At 41.7% G+C, this 23300-nt stretch overlaps 1 protein-coding gene across 1 annotated transcript; it reads right to left on the reverse strand.

Moving 5' to 3' along the window:
* Positions 1 to 793: 793 nt before the first annotated feature.
* Positions 794 to 23049, reverse strand: LOC121441887 (desmoglein-4). Its single transcript, XM_041643228.1, has 15 exons — positions 22987 to 23049; positions 21472 to 21603; positions 18032 to 18187; positions 17565 to 17709; positions 15742 to 15908; positions 15350 to 15484; positions 14973 to 15158; positions 12818 to 13089; positions 11442 to 11581; positions 8901 to 9119; positions 7868 to 8173; positions 5829 to 5968; positions 5625 to 5688; positions 4131 to 4339; positions 794 to 1564 (listed from the first exon to the last, which is right to left on the reverse strand). Exons 1-15 carry the CDS (start codon positions 23047 to 23049, stop codon positions 794 to 796), a joined length of 3105 nt encoding a protein of 1034 aa, XP_041499162.1.
* Between the last annotated feature and the right edge of the window lie 251 nt (positions 23050 to 23300).

Below are 23300 nucleotides of genomic sequence, written 5' to 3' on the forward strand. Positions count from 1 at the left end.
CCAAGGAGATCAGAAGCAATCTTACTGAACTGAGTTACAGATGGTTGTGAGTCACCATATGAGTGCTGGGAAACAAGCCTAGATTCTCTGCAAAAGCAGCAATACTCTTAATCTCAAACTCTGATCTCATATAAGGAATACTTAATGTTATGATAATGCTTAACGTTGTTTCTTGCAAAACTCTTTGAAAACACAATTAGTTCCTATCTTTTCACACATGCTCCACATTCCTTTTCATTTCCTTTCAGAAGTTCACGTGTCTTTTGGGTCACTTAAGTTTTATTTCTGATGCTGGGGATTGAACCTAAGGATTTATGTATGCTAGGCTTGGCAAGTACTCTACCACTGAACTACACCTGCGGTCCTAAAGTAATTTTTTGAGACAGGGTCTCACTATATAGCCCTGATCTGAGTTTTAAGAAATAATCAAAATGTTTCTTTAAAGAAAATTATAGGAATAAGATGCAGATAAAAGTTCACAACATCTTTCCAAAGTTTTTGATTCTGTCATGGAACTTACAGGATTGGCCCCATGAGCTGTGTGCTACTTGTTAGACAACACCTACAGGATATAGCACCTTTAATTCTAGGGGTATTTTTGGCCCATTACTGAGAACCTGAAAGAACTAAAGAGGCTTGTCTAAAGTGTGTAGTCATATTTATCCTCCAAAAGCTGTCATCAAAGAGCCCTGTTGAACCTAGAATATGTGAATGTTTGCTGAATGTTAAAATACTGAATACAGCACATTAAATATCTTTGATGTGCATGGAGTACAAAATCCCCATGAAGGACTCACTGTTGGGAGTAATGTATGTTGCTGTATCTCGTTACTCGATGTTGAGATGTTACCGGGGAGCTGGAGCCTATGGTTTGGCTTATGTGAATGTCTGGGCTCACCATTTGCGTCACTTGAATTTCTGGCCCTACCAAAATCCCTCCGCTCATCATCTGTCCCATACAGGCTTCCGTCATGTTACTGTTGCCCATGTCAGGCATCCCAGGGCTAGCCACCACTCTCTCAGCATAGTATACATTGTGTGTGTTGGCTAGCTCAGCAGGCACACAAAGGTTCCCTTGAACATCATAGACAGGCGCCATTACGGTTTCGGTCACGACTACATTGGGTGGAAGCTGAGAATCAAAAACAATCGTTGTCGGCTGCACACAGGGGTCAGCAGTGGTATAGGTCTCAGTCACTATGATGTCTCCATGGATCATGGGTTCAGAGGCTGCTTCCATTTCTGCTTGGAATTCAGCCTCCGAGAGAGTCATTCCTGAAGATTCGTTGACGAAGTAGTTAGGCCCGAGCAAGGGGAGGTCAGTACTGATGGGAATACAGGCCTGGTGTGAAGGGAACGGCTCGATTTCTGTGTCCAGGCAGATTTCGGCTAGAGTCCTGAATTTTGGATCTAAAGTCTCCATGTAGCTTTCATCCAGGTCATCCACAATCCAGCTGCAGCAGCCAATGGAGCCCACAGGAGACCCCACTCCCTCGTGGTCGTAGATGAGCAGGCAGTCGTTGGCTGGCCGGCCTTCGTCTTCATCCGCGTAAGCATATGCTTTCTGAGAGGGGAGGGGAGACAGGGAATTAGAGATTTCTTTCCTTTACAACAACCGACGAAGAACAACGGCAATGTTCCAGAGACTTCTGAACTAAGCGTTCTGTGGACTAAATTGAGAAATAAAACAATACTTGGATGCATTACTACATTATTTTGTTTTTGAATAGAGATCATTGTTTGTGTTAATTGGGCATAGAATTTGAGGAATATGTGTGAATCTCTCTAACTGGAAAATTAATAAATGGTGTGTTTTGAATTAGATAATATACAGATCTTTTGGATTTATAGTTCTTTGCTTCTGAGGTGACATAGAAATAAAATGGGTTTAATTATGTTCAAAGTATTTATTTTTAAATGTTTTTACACTTATAGATTTATTTATTTGTTTGCATGCATGTGTGTGGGCAGAGAACTCATATGGAGGTCAGAGGACGACTTTCCTATTGACATGCAGATCCTGGGAAGGAACTCAGGTTGTCAAGCTTGTCATCAAACACTCTTACATGCTGGCTCAGTTTGCTGGTCTCCAGATATTTATGTAAAGAGAGACATTAGATGAATTTGGAGCAAACACACATACAAAGATAGAAATCTCTCTAAATGCCAGACTTTCTCAGATGTTCTTTTGAAGTTCTGTGTGACTTAGTCACTCAAAGATGATGTCAGGTTTGAGTGATGGCCCCTGTGGCATTTTTCAAATTACTATTATTGAGACAGTCTCACTGTGGAGCTCCCTTCTCCCACTAAATGAGTGAGTGTATGTCATCACCCCTCAGATGATCCGGACTTGCCTGGATGACTAGGTAGCAACTGCAGTAGATGGTCTTTAATATATAGTTATGAATATAGTTATAGAAGGTCTTTAATATATAGTTATGACTTTCTGAATTACCTAAAAATATTTCTGGATACATATAAATTGAGCTTACTTATTGACTAAATTGATTAGCAGTATGGATCCATTATTAATAACCAATATATTTATATGAATTTTACAATAGTATTTAGCTACTAGATTTTTGCTTATTTTTGCTAATTTCATACATGTGTATCAAGTATTATGATTGTTTGCCCTCATTACTTTCTTATCCCGTCCGACTACCTCTGAACCCCCTTGTCTTCCTAACTAGTCTCCGTGCTGCTTTCATGACTTTTCTTTTCATTTAGTGAGTTGGGGTTGCTTGCATCAAGCACAGGGAACGACGGTGCTAATTTAAGGAAGCACAGACTACTCATTGGTGAGAACATAACTGAGGAAAATGTCCATTTTCCCCTCTGCTGGCAGCCATTAACTGTCGACAGCTCTTCAAGTGCCGGTGGGGCCTTGGGGGTACCTCCCTGTCCATGATGGAATGTTGAAGAGCCTGGTCTTGTGCACAGATGCATAGGTGCTGTGTGTAGTTTAAACCACAGCATCTTCAGACTTTTTCTTTCAAAGAGCAATGGAGAAATTTATGTATTAGCATTTGAGGAATATTTTAGTCTAATAATAAAAATGTATTGCTAATCAAACAAAATAAAGTTTCTCAATATGAAAAATTATTTACTCTTTTAAAATTTTTCTTAGTCTTTTATGTCTATGGGCATTTTGCCTGCATGTGTGTATGTACTGTGTGTATGCCTGGTGCCAGAATAGGGTGTCAGAAACCCTGGAATGCTTGTGAGCTTCCATGTGGGTTCTGGGAATTGAACTCAGGTCCTCTGGCAGAGCAGTCAATTCTCTTAACTGCTGATCTAGCTCTCTAGCCCAAACTTATTTCCTATGTATAGTGCCCTGCTAGACCAGCACAGTTTCCTGGAGCATTTCTTTGGCATTCTGGTACAAATATATGGGCCCTAGACTGAGAAGAGGAACCCTGGGTTCCTATCTGTTAGCTTTTATCTATCACCAAGTTGAGATAATGCATTATCGAGCTTTAAATCCCTTTGCTCCCAGTCCTGTCATAATAATAATACTAATAATGGTAATAACAACAACTGCTATTATTTTTTATATTCTTATTATTATCATTATTCTGAGATAGATTCTATCCCAGGCTGAGTTAGAACTAAGAAGCTGAGGGTGACCTCAAACTTCTGATCCTCCTGCCTCCACCTCCTAAATGTTAGGATTACAGGTGTGTACCCCAAAGTCTGGTTTGTGATGGGAATTGAACCCAGGGCCTGTGTGTGTTAGGCAGATACTCTACCCACTTAGCTGTATCACTGCCCTGTCTTGTCTGTCTTCTCATTTCATTGGATCCACTTGGAGAACAAGAAGGGCATCCTAGAGGACATTAATGCAATTTTGATTTTCTTTCTCAGCATTCTTTTGCTCTGTGTCGTTATGGCAACAAAATGGCGAACTCAGACGAAAACAGAAGGGAGGATATTAAGGAAAAGGAAGCAAGAGATGATGGTCTTTTCACAATAGTTAAATGTGAAACACTATTGCAAATTGACTTTATGTCTTTTAAGAATTTTAAAATTCAAGATTGGGATAGGGTTAAAAAGCAGCCAAATGTATTTTTAGTCCTAAAGTGATGCCTTCCAAGTCTGTGTGTATACTGTCTGTGTGTAGGGCTTACCTCGGAGAAGTAGCTGTCCAAAAAGGCCATGTTCATGCCAGTGTCTTGGTATTCCCGAAGCGTCCCTATGGTTGAGCTTCTCTTCCTCAGGGTCCCTGCTGCTGCTCCAGCCACCAGGCCTGCAGCTGTTCCAATGCCTGTATTGAGCTCCACTCCTGACACACCCCCTTCCACTGTTCCTCCACCAGCATAAGTATTGGTGTAGATTTCTGAAAAGACAGGGTGTTTCCATGACAATGCCCAAATTACCTGGATGGCTTATCTTACAACCTCTTCCCCACCACTAACACAGCATAGAAGTGGTTCTAGAAGGACAGGCAAAAAGTGGCCCCTTGCAGAATTCCCAGACTTGACAAGAGTAAGTGATAGTGGAGGAGACAGCTGTGGTACACGGCTCATTCTCATGGACACAACCTTGGGTATTTAAAGACACAGAATGCAGAGCCAGCTGCTGGGTTTGTCTGTGCAGGTGCAGCAATCCCTATGTCCTAGCCCACTTAAGAGGGCACAACCCATGTTCTGAAGCAAGAACTAGGCTGCTCCCAGCAGCCAAATCTCCGATCCTCATTTGCACATGCACCGGAGAGCTGACTCACCTGGGGACAGCGCATATTCTTTGCATGGAAGCACCAGGCTTTAGGTACTAAGACTAAGATTTTTCATCTCTGAAAAATCTCATGTCTGCTCTACAGCTGGACAACCCCTTCTTGGTTCACTCATTACCAACTGTGAAGTACTTCCAAGTACCCTGAGCTGCGTGGGACTGCCAATGTAGGCATTGTGTAAGACACTGGCGTGGGAAAGCTCATATGAACTAAAAAAGCGTTCCTCAGCTTGTTGTTCAAAGAACACATTTGTTGCTGTTCTTCTCTTCCCTTTTCTCCAAATAACTTTTATTATAGATAATCATTGCAGTAACCTGCACCCCTTTCCAGGCACTATTCAAATCATATACACAGTAGCACACAGAAAAATACATATATACGCACACAAATCATACCTATCACCTGCATGTATGTATATATATATATATATATATATATATATATATATATATTCTATATAACATGTGTGTGGTTTTAAAAAGATCTTTAAATCAATGCTGCATAAAGAATTTTTAAAGAAATCTTATTATACAGAATTACAATTATAGTATCAGTTGTTATGTAACCTTCATCTTAAGGAGAAGGACCTATGCCCAGAGAGGCTGGGTCTATTAGGGACTTCTTACTAGTAAGTGGCAGAACTAGGAAGAAAATCGCAATTATGGTTTCAGACTCCGACTGTTAAGTTGCAGCATTTTGAGTTGCTCATCTGTAACTTCAGATAGAAAAGTTGAGTGGTCCCCCAGACATGTCATTTACCCTCTGAATGTAATCTCATGCAATGAGATTCACACGCATGCTAACGTGTAAGGTATTTTCACTTGAAATTGTGTTTGATAGAATGATTTTGTAAATCATAGAAAGGAAAACAGAATTGGTGTCAACTGACCAGAGGAATCAATGCGGTCTTGGGTATTAGAGGCTGTCATGGGTACACATATATTGGACACATCCTGAAAGAAAAGAGATTTTAAGATAAATGTTGCATGTTCTTCATTTAAAAGCTGAGACTTTGCTTTTGCCTTGTATTATGGAACTGTTAGGGCTGAGTGAATTCCCGCTGAAACCCCGCACGTCCGTGGGAAGCACTCACCCTGTCTTCCGGATGGGCTCCTTCTATTCGCCAGGGCTGCATCACTCCTTCGCCTCCCTCGGGCACAGGGGCAAACCTGGTCCCCAGGCCTTCTGGCTGTCGTCGCTTGCAGCAACACATAAGCAGTAAAAGAGGAGACACTGGCCAAGAAAGGGATGAGAATCAACTTCAGCTGCCCCCTTAGGAAGTCACATTTTTTTTATGGTACTATAATTGGAGCGGGGTAAATATAAAGGCAACAGTGTATCAGATGCCCCCTCATCAGAGAAACTGTGTCAAACGCAACTGTCCATGTTTATAGATACAAACATCAAACCACAGGGAACCTGAGAGCTGGAAGTGGGGAGGGTGTGGGGCTCAGCAATGATTTGAAGGAAGAACCAATTCTCCCTGGAGTCCAGGTTTTCTGTACCAACTGATGACATATTCTGACTCAGTTCTCTGACTCCTAGTCTCCCATATGCATTCATGAAAGTCTGCAAGTCTATGGGTACTACGTAACTCCTGACTGAGTATACACATGGATGGCCCCCAACTTATGACAATTTCCCATGTGACATCTCAACACTAGGAGCTTTCAGAAATATTATAGAGCCAATAGAAAATGCATTTTAAAATTTGAGTTTGAACCTTTCCCCAGGGTATGTAGCCTGATGCAAATGTTGGTAGTGGATTTTAACACCCAGATAGTGAGGGCCTAAGGTGCCAATTCTTAGGTCCCATCTTGGGTTATAACTCAGACACGAAACCCTGTAAAGACCTCTCGGTAATTCTTATGTGTGTGTGTGTGTGTGTGTGGTTGAGAACTACTGATTTGAAGTAGTTTATTACAACTGCTAAGATTCCATATGCCGGGTAAGATGCTTTAGGTCAGGTAATATACCATAGGTCAGGTAAGATACCATAAGTCACTTAAGACACCAAAGGCCATGTTCTGGGACACCCCCAAAGGCATTTTGAGAATCAGTCAAGATTTTTGTGTAACCTTGCAAATTCATAGACCATTTTAAGAAAGTCTGTCCAAACACCAGATGCAATTTTCTTATATTTCCAAATGAAAATGTTTTAGTTTGTGCTCATTCACAGATACATGTCAACAGCCCAACTTAATGAATGAATGAACTTAATCATGTTGATTTAAGAATCCAGTGTTGGATTCCCAGTGAAGTATAAATACTTTAGGGGCAAAACAAAATACAATATTGACTTCTCTTTTGAAGAACTTTTGAAGAAATAAAGCACAGGGAAAGACAAGCCTCCTTTTGAGAGTTTGGCTCAGCGGCTTTGCCATCCCTAGGATCAGGGTCTTTGGGTAGATTCTGTGGCTTCTTGAACTGCTTCTCCCTGGATCCTACTCTACCAGGGGAGCAGCTCACCCGAGGGCTCAGTAAGCATCGATTCCTTCATCGCCTGTGACCGGAGGAACACTTACTGCTACAGGCATGCTACACAAGTGCCTCCACACCGGCCCTCAGTCTACTGCTTGGCTTCTCTACTTCTCCGTCCTCCATGTGCTAAGCCTTCAGTGTTGCCACCCAACCTATTGTTTGTTGTTTTCTTCGTGCTGAAGACTGAACCCAAGGTCTTACTTATTAATGACTTGCCATATCCCACTGGGCTCCACCTCCATCCCGTCTGTTTTAACTTGGGCTGCTTCTTTGTCCTCAATTGCCTTTTAGATTTAATCCCATGCTACACTGTTCTGAGAAAATCTTCAACTTTCAGGGCCCAGCTCAAGTCCACTTCTGTAAAATTTTCCTCAACTCCCCTCTTTTGAGTTTCTCGTTCTTGCTTTTCTGCTTTGAAGCATTTTGGTGAGGTTTCTGTTGTAGGAATTATTTTATATGCGTGTAGATTATACCTGATGATTTGCATATGTTTCCAGTCTGTAGGAAGGCCACTAACCCTTGGTCTTTGTGGTTATCATTATCAAATAGGTGCAAGCCTTTGTCAGCCCCAAGATGGCTGCAGATACCAGTAAGCAATGGCCAAATGAACTTAGTTCCTGTGTGTCCACAGAGACTGTTTATAGTACTTACAGAGAAGCAGCAAGAGGCCCATAACAATCATGCCAATCCCCGCGGGTCCAAGTCTGACATTCGACTGTCCAACCCCATCATCAGTGACAGTCCCATAGGTGTCATCCGTCACCCAGGTGCCGTCCCCATTGTAGATGCCTGTGGTGCTGGAGTGCAAACACACATGGAGGTCATCGCAAAAGCAGGCATCTAGCAGGACAATCTGCGGCAGCTCACAGGCTCTGTTGTGACTGTCTGTCACAAGAATGGGGATTTGGTGCGTTCCTGGAGATAGAGTCTGTTCAGTCATAAGGATGGCAGAGGTTTCTGAAGAACAAGGAAGACACAGCAAACACGTTAGAACTCCTTGGGAGCAACCCTCTCTGACACCTACAGCAGATTCAGCTCCTCTCTCCACATTATGTATCTAATCCAGAGCTGAAGGCTGTGCATATGGGCCAGGGCCAGATCCCATAGCTGTCTCCCTTTGTGTCGGTTACCCTTGTCCCCAACTGTAGCATGCACTGTCACAAGAGCATCTCACCTTAGTAACATGTCTTACGGTCTGCTCAACCATTTCTGCAATATTTGGCAGTTTGGATTTCAACTTTTATCCTTTCAAATAAAAATGAACTCACAGCTCATGATAGAAACAATTTCATTGGTGAAGAGAAAGCGGGTGATTTTCTACAGGACACGAGGATTTCAGAGACGTTTGTGTTTTTGTCTGGATTTATAAAATGCAGGGAATTGTGACCGTTGCTGATTAGTCAAGTAATCTGTTTATCTCAAGTGATCAAACGTTGATTTACTGCCTATTTGATGATGGTTAATTAGATGGTGTTTACACATTATGGATTATCACTGCACTACTGAAATCTTTTGACTTTTTTTCCAGGCATATTTTCCCCCAAATATCTAGTATAAATTGATTTTTCTTTTAATGTGAGTATGCCATAGAAAGAGCCAGAAATCTGTGTTTGACTACCTGACTAGTTATTTGTTCACTGCTTCGCTCTGGGGCTTTAAGGGGAGTAACTTTCCCTCCACTTACCATTGATTGATCGGATATGCCATATGCTAGCTGTGTCTGATGGTTCATCAACCACACAAAAGGTGAAGGGAGACCCGAAGGAATGATCACTGACATAGATCCTGACAGACGAAGCATCCACGCAGACACTTCTTCTTTCGGTATGAATGACTGGACAGTAGTCATTGGCGTCGGGAACCTCAATGCATATGGTTCCCGTAGCTGTTCTCCCCGAGCCATCTGAAAAGGAGAGCATCATGGGAGTTAAGGTAAGCCGTGTTGTGGGCGGGGAGAAGATTCAATTTCCCATCCCACAACGATGCCACAGGAAGTATGGACAGTGCGAGTGATGTGCGAGGCGGGACGGTTTGTGCCTGCTTGGGTCTCTCTGGTCACTGTGGCCCCTCCAGCATCCTTTCAGCCTTTCTCGTCTTTTTACGCTCTGCTCTCTCTCCCGAAGATGGAGATGGGAACTGGCATGTCCTTCAAAGAACGTTCATCCTTTGCTCCTCTCATCCTGCCCTAACGAGGAGAACTCTACAGCTGCTGTCAGTCTCCCTCCTTAGGGTCCGACTGATTCTGTGCGTGTGTATTCAAAACTGTGGTGGGGGAGGGGTTGAATAATTGCTTGTATATTTTTATTCAGTTTTCTTTGTTGGTGAGAATTTTAGTTTATTTCTCTCTGTAACGACATTTCTAGGGACAAATATCAATTTCCTCTCTATTCTACTTGAAACAAAGCATTGGTCAGTATAATGTATTAGAAAAAGTAGCAGACCAAAATTGGGGCCCGAGTGCAGGCCACGTCCTACTGTAAGCTGTGTTCTAGTGAACAAAGTATTGCTGTTTTTACACTGCAAGGAGCTGCCATTTTCTCATTTGAAAATCTAGATATTACCCTCTCTAGGTTAACCAGATAAATCATTTTATGTTAGTACACTTATTTGAAAGATAATATTCTGCTACATTTATTTATTTGCCTGTGATAGAAATCAGGTCATCAGACTTGGTGGCAAGCACCTTTACTCACTGAGCCATCTTGCCTTCCCCAAAGATGTTTTTGTGTACTTAAGTGATGGTAGGTCAAGAGCCTGTCTTTATCCCATGTGAGTATGATCACCACAGGACTTTCTAAAGTGTCTTTTATTAGAGGCACATTATAGTCTCCCACAGTTGGCTCTATTTGCCACTCTCTGGAGCCGACCTGTAGCCTTGTGATTTGTCGCCAGAGCTGAAGCTGCTGTTTTGAAAGCTTGCCCTCCAGTGCGTCTGTCTCCTCCCTTGCTGTCTCCATGTCCCGAATCAAAGCCAACCACAGGAAGAGGAGGCTCTGTGCCAACATGGACCCTGTGCTTAGGTGAGAAACGCCAATCTTCTGGCACATTTTGCTAGCATGTTTTCTCTTCATTCTTGTGCTGTAATTATCTTTTTATTCTACTTATTGCTGATTTTCATTCATGACCAAGGTATGATCAACATGCTTAGATTCTGTTTCCAAACAACAACAACAACAGCAGCAACAACAACAAAACCCTTCCAGAATATTGGCTTAAGTAAGCAAGACAATGTTAGGTATGTAGCAGACCTGAATGTTAAGAGACATTCTTAGGATGAGACTAACATTTGTGGCTCATTTCTTAGACCTTATCATGCTTTTGGGTTTTGAGCTTGCCTTTGCTCAATCACCTTTCTCTCTGGACACTGTGAAGGCCAGATGTAGCTGTTCACTAACCTACCACCTCTGACTTCACCTAGGTCTTCATCAGGAAGTTTACCTGGCTTCTTTCCTACTGACTTCACTCTGTTTTCTCTGTGGCATCTGGCTTTCTAAGCACTGTTCTAGAAAATCATTGATTGTTGACAAATAACAAACCCCTGTTGTGAGTCACCAAAAGGAACATGTCATAGATTTTCCCATGAGAGAAGTGGCCAAATCACAAATTAATTCCATGCAGCCTTTGCATAAAGATGGTATAATATAATATATAATCGATTTTTTTTTGCCAAGAGCATCTTACAGTGGACAGTGTATTATATTTTTTAAGTAACAGGCTGGTTTCTCATCAAGGCTCAATTCTGGTGACTCTGAAGTAAGTGTACTCTCAGGCACACTGCCTCCCACCAAGGTGACCCTGTAGTGATCTTTGGCACAGCTTGTAATCCTGACTATGAAGAAAACATTCCTAGCATGCTCCACTTAGTGACAATAGCCATACTCAAGCTATGTGGTCATAAGAAGAAGCAAACTTTTATTTTATACATATCCAACTTTTATGCTTTATACTATAGAACTCATATGATTCTGTTTTGGGACCAAGTGAGATAAATTATGGCTTAAATATAAATTATGGGTACAAGTGTAAATGAATTCTGTCTATTTTTTAGATTTGGTAAGTTTAACTCTTAATCTAACTTGTCTAAAATTTTCTGTAAGCTTTAACATACTAGAAAGCAACAGTTTTTGATTCACAGAACAGATTTTGGCTCAACATTAGAATAGCTGTATTCATAATAGTTCATATAATAGTATGAATCATATTAAAATATTGAAAAAATTCTTACCATCTATAGCCAGGATTTCTGCTGCATATATTCCATCAGTAATGTATTTTGACTTCGCGTCAAATTCTCTAGAAAACTGTATCTCACCAGTCCTTGAATCAACTTTTAACCAGCTGCCTGCATCATGCCCTATGATATACCTGTTTTTAAACAAACAAGTTAATTGTCACACTTCCGTAAAGTTAGCATTTCTAAATCGCATGAGAACTTCAGTGCAATGGGCCCACATTGTGTATGTTTGATTAATCACTGTCTTAGCTCACAAAATGTGAGCTCTTGTGTGTGTGTGTGTGTGTATGTGTGTATGTATCTATTCCACTGAGAATACAGTATTAAATATATTGTTATTAGGTTGACAATAAAATTTACTTCTTCTAGATTTTTGGTTATACAGTAAAATGTATGGGTACATCTCATGCCCATTTATTAATTAATGATACTGTTATAGCAAATACACTTTCTCTAGTTTGAAGAACAAATATTATTTCTTTTCAGGCATGGCAGACTACTTGCTGACTGTAGGCTTGGGATAGGCTGGTTTCAGATTGTCTCCTCAGGGGCTTGTGGTAGCCTTTATCCACTTCTCTATTTGGAGACAGATCTGAAGGACTTGAGCTGAGATGAAGAACGTTTGGGTCTCTAGCAGCTGAGATCACACACCTTCACTTCCTTCAGCTGATCCCCTAATGCTTCCCCATGCGAGCAAACTTTAGAAGTTTGCCGCAGAGTCAATTCGATTACTAAATTGGTATCTGTTCACTCTGAAAGTGCTGGGGAAGGAGAGGAGCCTCAAGAGACGAGAGGGGGAGGGAAAGACCATTTCTAGTGATTTCTAGGATCTCTTGCTCTTGTGTGTAGTCTGTGCCCAGTGCCCCTAATGTGTTCTCTTTTCCTGCTTTGCCTCGTGATGCTCACATTTCTGAAACACGTGTGTTCCGGTTTCTTCCACTGTTTTCTTTCTTTTTTTCTTTTAGATCAAGCAGAGAGTTGAAACTCATCTCAAAGATAGCCCCAGGTTCTCTGGGAGCTGGTGGTGACTCACTCTTTATGGTGTGTTACTGCCTACAATATGACCTAAACCGGCTTAGTACAGGGTAGTACAGCCGACCTCAAAGGATCAAAGAGACTCTCCTGGCAACACTGGAAGCTTTTAATGTTGCAGCCACTCCCCAGACGCACTTATGCTATAACCAGCTAGAGCTCCCATTGCCACTAACATGTTCTTCATTTCCAGAAAAGCGCCGAATGCGGTCATAGTCCCCTAAAACAAGCAACAAGAGAAAAACCTCCATCCCCCGGGTGCTACACCAATTCTCTACCACACTCCACATGAACGAACAATGGCCACACAAGCGGGAGGAAAGTACTTGTCATACCTGACGTTTGTTGCAGTGTTCCCTGTGTCCGTATCTATGGCTGTGTATGTGCCAAGTACATAGTTCATTAAGGAGTCTCCCCGGGTTCCTTCTCGGAGACTAAACGTCATGGAACTCGGGCGAAAGGTGGGTCCTTCGCGCACATTGAGAACCTGGATTCTCACGGGGGTGGAGTGCATTTGGAATTGAGACACCACTGAGTGGTGAAATTCAGCTTTGTTTCTTACTCCAATGCTGAGGTAAATATTCGGTACTTCTTCATAATCCAGCATCTGAAATGATGGACAGAAACAGTTTTGAACTAGCAAAGGGCTCTCTCTATTGGAGGAGGATGTATTATAGTGGACATAGATGCTTTAAGTGCTTTTAAGTGCTATTTTCGTGGGTGGCTTAGGTATGCATGCGTGCCTGAGGTGATATTGGATGTCTTCCTCTGTGGCTATCCACCTTATATACTGAGGCAGGGTTTCTCTCTGAGCTTGAAACTTTAGCTTGCCTTGAGAACCCCCAGTCTCTGTGATCTGTGGTTTTGGATACAGGTGGTCATCCATGCCCAAATGACTCTTTTATGAGTGCTGGGGATTTAAACTCTGGTCCTCATGTTTTAATGGCAAGTGCTTTACCAGCTGTTCCATATCCTTAGCCCAGTGCTCCCTTAAGCTAGAATAAGAAATATGATGAAGAGGCTATAGACTAGAACAAAGTCCTGTAACCATGCAATTCTGACCCTTACGTTGAAATAATCTTAGTTACATAGTGTGTTTTTGCATGTGATCACTTAAGACTTTTGCATATGTGTAGGTCAGCTAAGTTTATAGGGTCATTTGTTATTTGTTTCTCTTTGTTCTCTATGATGCTGGGAATAGAACCCAGGGCCTCAAACATGCTAGATGGGTGTGCTACCACTGAGCTGAATCTCCACCCTTATGTCTGTGGTTTGAAATTGAGATTATAGTTTGAAGCTTTCAACTTTTTACATAAAAAAATCTAAAACGAAAAATTATACCTCTTTTTATAAAAATTAAAAAGTAAATCTGGAGTGGATCAAAATTCATCCACAATTACTGACTGAGCAATTAGGTCCCAGACCTCCTTTGTAGAATTCACATCTGAGACTCTCTTTAAAGTAGCAATGGAAGAATAGAGGAGACAGTATGTATGATCTAAGCAAACATATGGTTATGAGTTTAGATGATGTAAATAATTCCAAAAATATCATGCTATTACAATCAGCCTGATGCTATAACTTAGTTGCACTGGGTCTGGTAGACCAGATGGCTCCTTTATTAGGCACACTGAAATCAGTAAATGCCACACCCTGAGAAAAGCCACCTTTGAGCGAGTTTTCTGCATGAAAGGTGAATGTAGTCTTTTGATCCAGACTGACTGATGTGGGAACATAAAAGTTTACAAGAGAAGAAGCTGTTGTAGAAGCAGGGTGTGCTGGGCAGTATTTGTGAAGACTGTTCTAGAAGCTAAAATAAGCAGCTTGGGCTCTTTCTTGAATCCTGGTTTACTGTCTCCAGGCTGCGATCCTACAGATCTGTTTGGATTCTGCCCTTATCAAGTGCCACCCAGGAGAAATGAGACAATTTGATCTTTGACTTTCTTTCAATTCTTTTATAAAAATAAGTTACAGATTTTCTGCCCAGAGTGGTGTGGGTTAGATTATATCATTATATCTGGAGTAGAATATTGTAATGCTTAATAAAGACTAGGGTTTGCTATTTCCATTATAGCACAGAAATCCCACTGAGAGAACCTCAGTGGCCCTGCTGGCTGCATGAAACCTTTTCAGACTAAACTGGTTGAGAAGAACCTCACCTTTTCATCTCTCACCAGCACCTCGTGTTTATCCCACCCCGACTGGGCCTTATATCCCACTCAAGTGTCCCTTTCGTTCTACGAATGGACATGCTGTTTACTTAGAGAGCACTTTCTTATTTCCTCACTGTCACTGAGTGCTATGAGAACAAGGTAGCCTTGTTCTTCTTACTAACAGATATTGTGTTGCTAGCCTGGAAGCCTCCTCCATCACAGTCAGGAAATTCATGGATATGGACAGCATTCAGATTCTGAGCTTTTTGAAAGCATAATCGGTCTAAGAATCACTTTGAGCTTCTTTGGAAGGAAACCGTAGGAATCCCATGCTTACCTTGACCACTTTCAAAATGCCTTCATTGGTTCGTGGATCTGTTTGGATTTCAAACCAGTTCCCATCGTTGCCAGAGAGGATTGAGTATTCTGCCAACCAGTTATCAGTGCCTTCTTCATCAAGATCAATTGCTTGTAATCGTATCAGTTCTGAGCTCAAACAATTTTCTTCAATACTTGCTGAGTACTGGAATAAAGGGGTCAAGTCTATGACATGAATTTTTAAAAGAATAAAGATATTTCTTTATGCTATCATAAAGAAATACTAAGGCTTGTGTAATAGTGCTGCGTCTCTCTATATTGTAGCAGCCAGACTTCTGAATAAACATGAAGGCAAACTACTGTCAAGAAAAAAAGATCATTAAAATAATGACTTACTGAAGTTTTCTCCAAGATGGGGAAATTATCATTGACATCCAAAATCTTGATTCTGCAGTCACACTCGGAGGACAGCCCATCTGTGGCTCCATCCCGATCTGAGCCCCTCACGAGCAGATTGTACATACTGTGTTGCTTAATCAGAATGAAAGACAGCTATAAGGCTTAGTTACTGGGACTGTGACCACAACACAATCCAATGCAATTATTTGTTTTTTAGTAGATGCATAAAATGAAATATTTATCACTAATCATTTAATTTTTATTAAAATTGACTCAAACATTTTTTTCCTTCCCTCCTGTGCACTGGACTAAGGTCATGCACAAATCATTTTAACTTTGTTTATTCGAAACCAAACCCTCTGTTATCAGTCCTTCAAAGAGGGCTTTACCTCTCTGTCAAGGAAATTGGACATCGTGCGGACTTCTCCGGTGTACCTGTTCACCATGAACATGGGTGCGCCAGCAGGCTCCTGGGAGATGATCTTGTAGGCGATTTTAGAATTCAAGTGATTGTCTTCGTCTGCATCTGTGGCGCTTAATTTTACCACCAGCGCATCTGCGAGTAAGGGTGGAGGTGGAGAATGGTTGGGATTCTAATCCATCAAGTCATTAGGTATGAAAAGAGGGGTAGGTCTTTCCTTGGCTTTCCCTAAGTATGTTATTGTAGCTTACACCAGGGAATCCAATCACCCACACTGGTGGTTACAGAAATAACAGTAGTTCACATATGAAACTCTTGACTGTTTATTCTTTCTCTCTTAATGGTAAGTGAGTAGCAAACTAGCGGTCTTTAATTTTTGAAAAAGTTCAGCAGACTATCATAAAGCCAAAGAAAGTGATTTTATAAGATTTGCTTTTACCATGGCCTTATGAAGAAATTATTTTATATTGTTTAATTAAGAAGTTGATGACTTAGTTAAATTCAATATTGTAACTAACCATTTATTACTTATATGCATGAATTTTTTTTGAGACATGGTCTCTCTACAGAATCCTGGTTGTCCTGGAACTCACTATATAGACCAGCCTGACCTCCTACTTACAGATCTGCCTACCTTTGCCTCTTGAGTGCTGGGAGCAAAGGTACATGTACCACGACACCTAGCAAATATGTATAGTGTTAATTGTCACTTGTAACAAAATTATGACTGTTTGCACTTGAAGATAATTTATCAAAATAAAAGCTATACAGTTGTGAAAGTGAATAATTGATCAGAGAAAATATAAGAAGTTCTTAATTACTCGTGTAGAGAAAGAATGGGACTTGTGGCCAATTCCCACTGTTATCATCCACAGGATTGATTTTTCCAGGATTGGCAGATAGTTTGCCTCCCAGACCTCAAAGTGAAGACCCCACTGCAGAAAATCTTGGTGCCCTTGAACAGGAAAGGCAGGGCACCAGGACTTCAGAGTTTATGAAGGTGTGTCTGGTCTTGTATGTTATTGTTTAGAAGCTGGGCTCACAGGAGGATGAGGTGGTAGTAACACTGGACTGGCTGTGGTTTTCTCCTCTTCCTTCACCAAGGCTGCTCTGAGGAAGTTAATAAGGAAGCTAAAGCCAGAGTCCCTCCTGCTCCCTCTTGTGCCCCTTAGTGAAATCTTTCTGCCTTTCCATGCCTTCTTATTCTGTATGTTCAAAACTCTTGTGTTTATCTGCCTTTCTCCCCAGCTTTGCTAATACATCCTCTGGAAAGTGTTCTGAGGTATAAGTCAGGTGCAGAATTGAAAGGTCAAGGAATATTAGAGGGTTGGGAAGAGGTGGAAGTAGGTAGCGTGGGAGGAGAGGAAGTAGCAACATCAGAAAAACATAAAAGTAAGAAGGAAAGACAAAGAAAGCTAGGGGAGGCGCTAGACTTGGAATTACACAGTATGAAAAGACATGGGAGAAAAGGTAGAAAGGGAGGAAGAGGGAGAGGGAGAGAAAGAGAGGGAGGGAGAGAGAGAGAGAGAGAGAGAGAGAGAGAGAGAGAGAGAGCAGAATGTCACTTGCTGCCTGAAGACATAAATACTCTCCATTGTGGCTCTGATGGAGACAGCACCTGCATCCTAGCTCTCTAGTGTGGTTCAGCTATGCCCGCTCCAAGCATAGATCAGAATGGAGTCTGGGGTTGGCTTTTTGATTTGTGAGTAAGCTGGCATTTCCATCTCTCAAAGCCCTTGCATAGAGGAAGTGAGCAGCTGCAGTGAGGTAGAGAGGTGGCGCTCCACTCACTGGCGTCGCTGTTTTCCTCAATGGTGGCTGTGTACACGTTCTGAGTGAAGACTGGCGGGTTATCGTTCACATCCATGACTTTGACTCTCAGCTCCAGGGGCCTCTCTAAGTCTTCCCCTCGTGAGTTCAGAGCGCGACAATGGATCTGTGCAAGGTCAAAGAAAAATTGTCCTTTTCTACCAAGACAAATTTAGCAACATGCTTGCAAACACATTAAGAAATGTGCCAAGAAATAACATTTCTCCCCCAATTCAGAGTATAGTTGATCCTAGCAATTGAAATATCACTTGTTCATAAACAGGTACAATAAATACATGGCATACCAAGCCGGCTCTCAGATTTCTCATTCCTTTAAGTTCTTCACTTGTTTCATTCTATTTTCTTTTTATCCACTGACTTGATTTACTTTCTTTCTTTTTTTAAAGGAGAAAAAACAGCACAAACAAATAAAAGCTTCCGGGACTCACCAGGAACAGTGGGGTTATCTCTCTGTCCACCACTGAGGTAATGTTAATTTCCCCAGTCCGAGGGTTGATGGTGAACACTCCATAAGGCGGCCGATCAATCCCTGCTCCAGAGATTCGGTATGTTATCCTCTGGTTCACTTCACAGTCTGATCTAATCTGGAAGAGAAATGGCAATGATTGGGATCTAATTTGGGTGCAGTGTAGTTTGGGATGGGCCATTGTAACTAATCTTCTCCAGGCTCTATACTATGGGAGCATGATGACATTAGCTCATAGGCTCATTACAGAATTATACAGTGTGTGTGTGTTTGTGTACAATTCCTGTCTGGTGATGATGTGCATGAAGTACATACATAGTTGACGTTTACTGTCAATGATCTAAATTTGTTTGCATTAGAGAGTCTGACAAAAGTAAGCGAATCTCTAGTGGGTTTGTTTTATTTTTTAAATAAGTGTGTGCGCATGTGAGCAAGTGTGCATGTGCGTGTGTGTGTGTGTGTGTGTGTGTGTGTGTGTACAAGTGCAGATGCCCATGGAAGCGATATGCATCAGAACTTCTTGGAGCTGGAATTAGAGGTAAGTGCAAGCCACTGGAAATGGGTGTTGAGAATTGAAACCAGGTCCTCTGTACTGCAAGAGAAATACACACAAGTAATCCCTGAATCATCCCTCCAGCCTGCTTCTCCTGCTTTTATATTTGAAACAGGGTCTGATATAGCCTAGGTGAGCCTCAGTCTTGTTGAGGATAATCTTGAATTCTGATGCTTCTGCCTCCACACCTTCCAGAGCTGGAATCACAGGCATGAGGCTGTGTTATGTGGTTCTGGGAATTTTATGTATGCTAGGCAGGTACTCTACCAAGTGACCAACATCCCCAGCATATCTTTGATAATTTTTAAAAATTGGTTTATATTAATATTACTTTGGTTATATTTGAGTTTGAGACTTAAAATGATACGTAAATGAGGAACACTGGGAGAAAAAAATGTGGTGTTTGGAGGCAACAAAAATATCATATCCATAAATCTACTTTGTCACTTTTATGCCAATAGATAGCATAGCTAATAATATGCCATATGGATTTTGCTTTGCTAGTTTAATTTCTATTGATTATAAATTTAGACTCTTTATGTTTTGGAATCTTACCTGTATACCGCAGATGAGAATACTAAGATTTGTTGCCAAAACACTATGACTCAAGTCTACTGGGAATATATCTTTGGTTAGTTTAACTCTAAAGATCTTGTTTAATAGGAGGAGACCTAGGAATTCCCCCAAAGCAAAGAAAGCTGAATTTTTAAATATGAGTTACATAACAACTCTGTAACTAGCAATGAATCAAATGGGAGCAATATCAGGAAAGTTTTCCTCAGTTCTGGACGTCAGGGAGAAAATGCCTCTCTTTTGAACACAGTGCAAAATACCCTTGCTAACACTTGCTCTGTGTTCTAATGCTATAACGAAGGGATTTGGCGGACCCTCCTCCTTGAATTCGGTGAAGGTCCAGGGTCAAGACACCCAGAAGTAAGAGGTCTCCAGCTTTCATGGACTGAGAAGGCACACATCTTCCTACAGCGCTCTCTCTCTCTCTCTCTCTCTCTCCCTCACACACTTTCCCAAATACACACCTACTTTCACACATACTCATCTACACTTTCTCTCATGAATACCCTTTTTTTTTAATTTATTTATTTATTAAGGATTTCTGCCTCGTCCCCACAACCGCTTCCCATTTCCCTCCCCCTCCCCCGATCAAGTCCCCCCCCTCATCTGCTCGAATGGAATATATACATATTAGAGTATTACTCAGCAGTAAAAAACAAGGACTTCTTGAATTTTGCATACAAATGGATGGAAATAGAAAACACTATCCTGAGTGAGGTAAGCCAGACCCAAAAAGAGGAACATGGGATGTACTCACTCATATTTGGTTTCTAGCCATAAATAAAGGACATTGAGCCTATAATTCATGTTCCTAGAGAAGCTAAATAAGGTGAATCCAAAGACAAACACATAGGCATCCTCAGGAATGAATACCCTTTTCTAACACACACTCTCTCTCACACACACACATACTCAATTTCTCTCTCTCTCTCTCTCTCTCTCTCTCTCATATACACAAATGTAATTAAAATTTCTCTGTAAAAAGAGATTAGGGCTTAGAGATTTGAGTTGCATCAAATTTGCCTTTTTTATTTCTAAAACTAACCAGTATGAAAAACCCTTGACATTGGGAGTAGGTCTCCCACTGTGATAAACCTGTGACATATAGAGGGAACACAGAACCCAATAGATGGACTCTATCCACTCATGGTGGAGAGCCACGTCTATCTTTCAGACTGGCTTACCACGGACCTTCTGTTGTGTGTCAGTCCCCATCTTGGGATAGTTAAGAGTGTTCTGGTTTGGGAATATGTCCCAGTCAGTAAGTGCTTTCCTGTTAAGCATGAGGACTAGCGTTTGATCCCCAGAACCCACATTGAAGAAGTTTGGGCATAGTGACATGTACTTGTAATTCTGGAGCACAGCAACTGGAGACAGGTAGATTTCCGAGGTTCACTGGCCACCCCGCCTAGCCTAATTGGTGAGCTCCAGGTCATTGACAACAAGCTGAAGATCACTGAGGATACAGCTGAGGTCATCTAATGGCCTCCATAAACACATTCATACCTATGCATGTGTACCCATACACATGAGTGCATCTGCAAGCATTCCGCATTCCACACACATTAAAAAATAACATCTGAGCAACATAAGTCAACGACAGTATACCATTCCTTTAAATCTCTTTGGGTGGCCGAAGCTGCAAATCCTTGAAACTTTCCAGAGCTTTTGAACTAAATACAAATGCTTCCGTGTTAGGAGGCCCCTCTGGCTGGTCACCGATTGCAGTGGATGGCCTGGCAGCTTTTTTCAAAGCTTGGGGACTTGGGGACTCCCCCCTCTTGACCCTCGGTGAAACTTCCGGCTCTCTACCTGCTCTTATCTGGAAAATGTCCCAGGGCAGGGAGGACTGACCTTATCTGAAAGCTGTTTCTAAGCCTGGATGCCTGAATTATCTCTAGAGTGACCCTTGGCACAGTTCCCTGCTAGAAGCCTCCCCCGCTGTATTCCTGTAACTAAGACTTGTGCTCTGAGCTTTGCTTTAGGACCCTGCTGTCACATAGAAAGTCTTCCCTTAGGAGCTTGCCACTTGATGCAAATTAGTGTTTATCCCAAGGACTCCCTAACCTATATTCCTTATACTCTGGAATAAAGCTGAGCAGATTCCCTGAAGCTGTCTTCTCGAGAGCTGTCTCCTACCCAAAGCTGTCTGAGCCCTGTTTCCAGCTTCTGCTCCCTCCACCCTTGCCGACCAGTGCAGCCAACAATCCCAAGGAAGAAGCAGAGCCACGCTTCCTCTAGGAGCTCTGGCTACCCCTCCTTGCTCCATCACTCACTCTGGCAATTGGGTTCCTCTTGGAGTTGTCCTCTCCCTCCCGACAGGCAGCGGCAAACTTGATCCACTCCCGCTTTTGTCTTCTGACGGTCTGCCAGGTTGTCGTGCCGTTTTCAACGTCTAATTCTTTTACCTAAAACAAAAACAATGGATGTTTCTCATAGTGTTTGGGTACCTTGCGCTTAGACAACTTATTGACATTGTAAGATGTGTCCAGAGGAAATGCTAAATTGAGGATCAAAGGAACCGATTTTCTCATGGATAATTCTGGACATAAACCTTCCCACCCCTGCCGGTGTTAGACATAGAACGGTCTCATGTTTCTAGAAGATCCTATGGGAACAGGTCTCCTTAGCTGTGCTTGGTGCTCTGCAGCTGTGCTGTGCCATGCGGCGCCTCTCTTCTTCAGTGCATCTCCCTCCCTAGGTAAAGACCTTGCCCGCTCCACCCTTCCTTGATCTCTGACTGGGTTTTTTCATCCCTGTCACTGCTCCACGTGAATGTGTTTCATATAAAACAAAGGAAGGGATTCTTCTCTTCTGCTGATAAGCAGTTTGCTGTAGTTGAGATCCGTGGGTGCTATTGCACATTAGAAAGCTTCTAAGCAGCATGCACAGCTCTGGTAACCATCCTATGTGCAGCTCTGTCATTTCCTGAATATGTTGGCTGTATCTTGCTGGATGTTTGGCCTTTCATGAATTTATGTTGCTGTTGTCTATAGATTCACCAAGAATTTGACAGTGCCAAAGAGTCCAACAATTCTACATCAATCATGAACACACATATAACCATGTGTAAAAGCATGAAATGTGTATTTATTTCTATAAGTCTTAATGTCCTTATTGGATCATAGATGATTGTGTTTCTTTAAGACTTTGAATGCTGCTCTTGGAGAAAGCAGATGCCCACAAGAATGGAGTGTAGTTTATCATTTCAAGAACAAATGAGTTTGTACCTTTCTCATTTTAATTCCATTGTCTGGAATGTCCCATGTATCTATTTTTTGTCAATGTCCCTTAGACATGACTTTACTTTCTCCAGTGACTTGAGATAATCCCGGTGAAGATTTCCCGATGGTGATTGGTTCAGGAGGTACAGGCCCTTAGGCTGACTTCAGCCCCACTCTGAATGGAACTAGATTCTCTGCCAGTCTGTTGAGTTGCAATTTAGGAATTTTTAACTTTGCAACTTTCTTTCATTTACAGGGCATTAGTGGTACCTTCTCACTGACATCCCTCTTCCTTCTTCAAGGGCTTCACTTGTTTGATGTAGGTTGAGAAGTCTACAAATAAGCTGCTAATATAGTTGGATGAGTGGAGGTGCAATGACCTCAAGCTCTGGAAACCATGTCTGATGCGCATAGACGTCAGGATCTAGGGCCTTCCTACTGTTATTTCAGGTCAACTCAGGTTCTATCTTCTACCTTTTGTCAAGATAACTATAGTTGCTAATATTTTAATACATGGTGCATCTTAACATCCAATTTTCTTTTCACTTAAGTACATGCATACATTACCTCAACGATAAATTCACTGTTCACTCCCAGTACCACCTGTAATAGAGGGCAAGGCATTAGCATACATTTGAATAATTTATAAGAAACAGAATTATAAGATTATGATATTCTTTCATCATTTAAAAATGTATATGCAATCAATAATGTAAAATATAATTAACAGTAGAAGATAAGCAATGCAGAGCTGCTTTCTTATTTTTAAAAGTCTTCTGAGCTTTACAAGAGCACAAAAAGAAAGCTCCTGAGCTGAGGAGGTGACTCAGTAGGTAAAATGCTTTCTGTGCAAGGAGGAGGCCCTAAGTTCATAGTCCCCG

This window comes from Microtus oregoni, unplaced genomic scaffold (assembly GCF_018167655.1).
Source record: "Microtus oregoni isolate MIOR12 unplaced genomic scaffold, Mior012 000082F_ref0000272, whole genome shotgun sequence".
Taxonomy (NCBI): Eukaryota; Metazoa; Chordata; class Mammalia; order Rodentia; family Cricetidae; genus Microtus; species Microtus oregoni.

Coding starts and splice junctions, on each gene's coding strand:
- LOC121441887 (XM_041643228.1), bottom strand. CDS start 23,049: ATGCTAATGCCTTGCCCTCTATTACAGGTGGTACTGGGAGTGAACAGT. Junction 5,969..7,867: donor GGGCCTCTTGCTGCTTCTCT/GTAAGTACTATA, acceptor TTTCTTGGCCAG/TGTCTCCTCTTTTACTGCTT. Junction 5,689..5,828: donor GAGCCCATCCGGAAGACAGG/GTGAGTGCTTCC, acceptor CTTTTCTTTCAG/GATGTGTCCAATATATGTGT.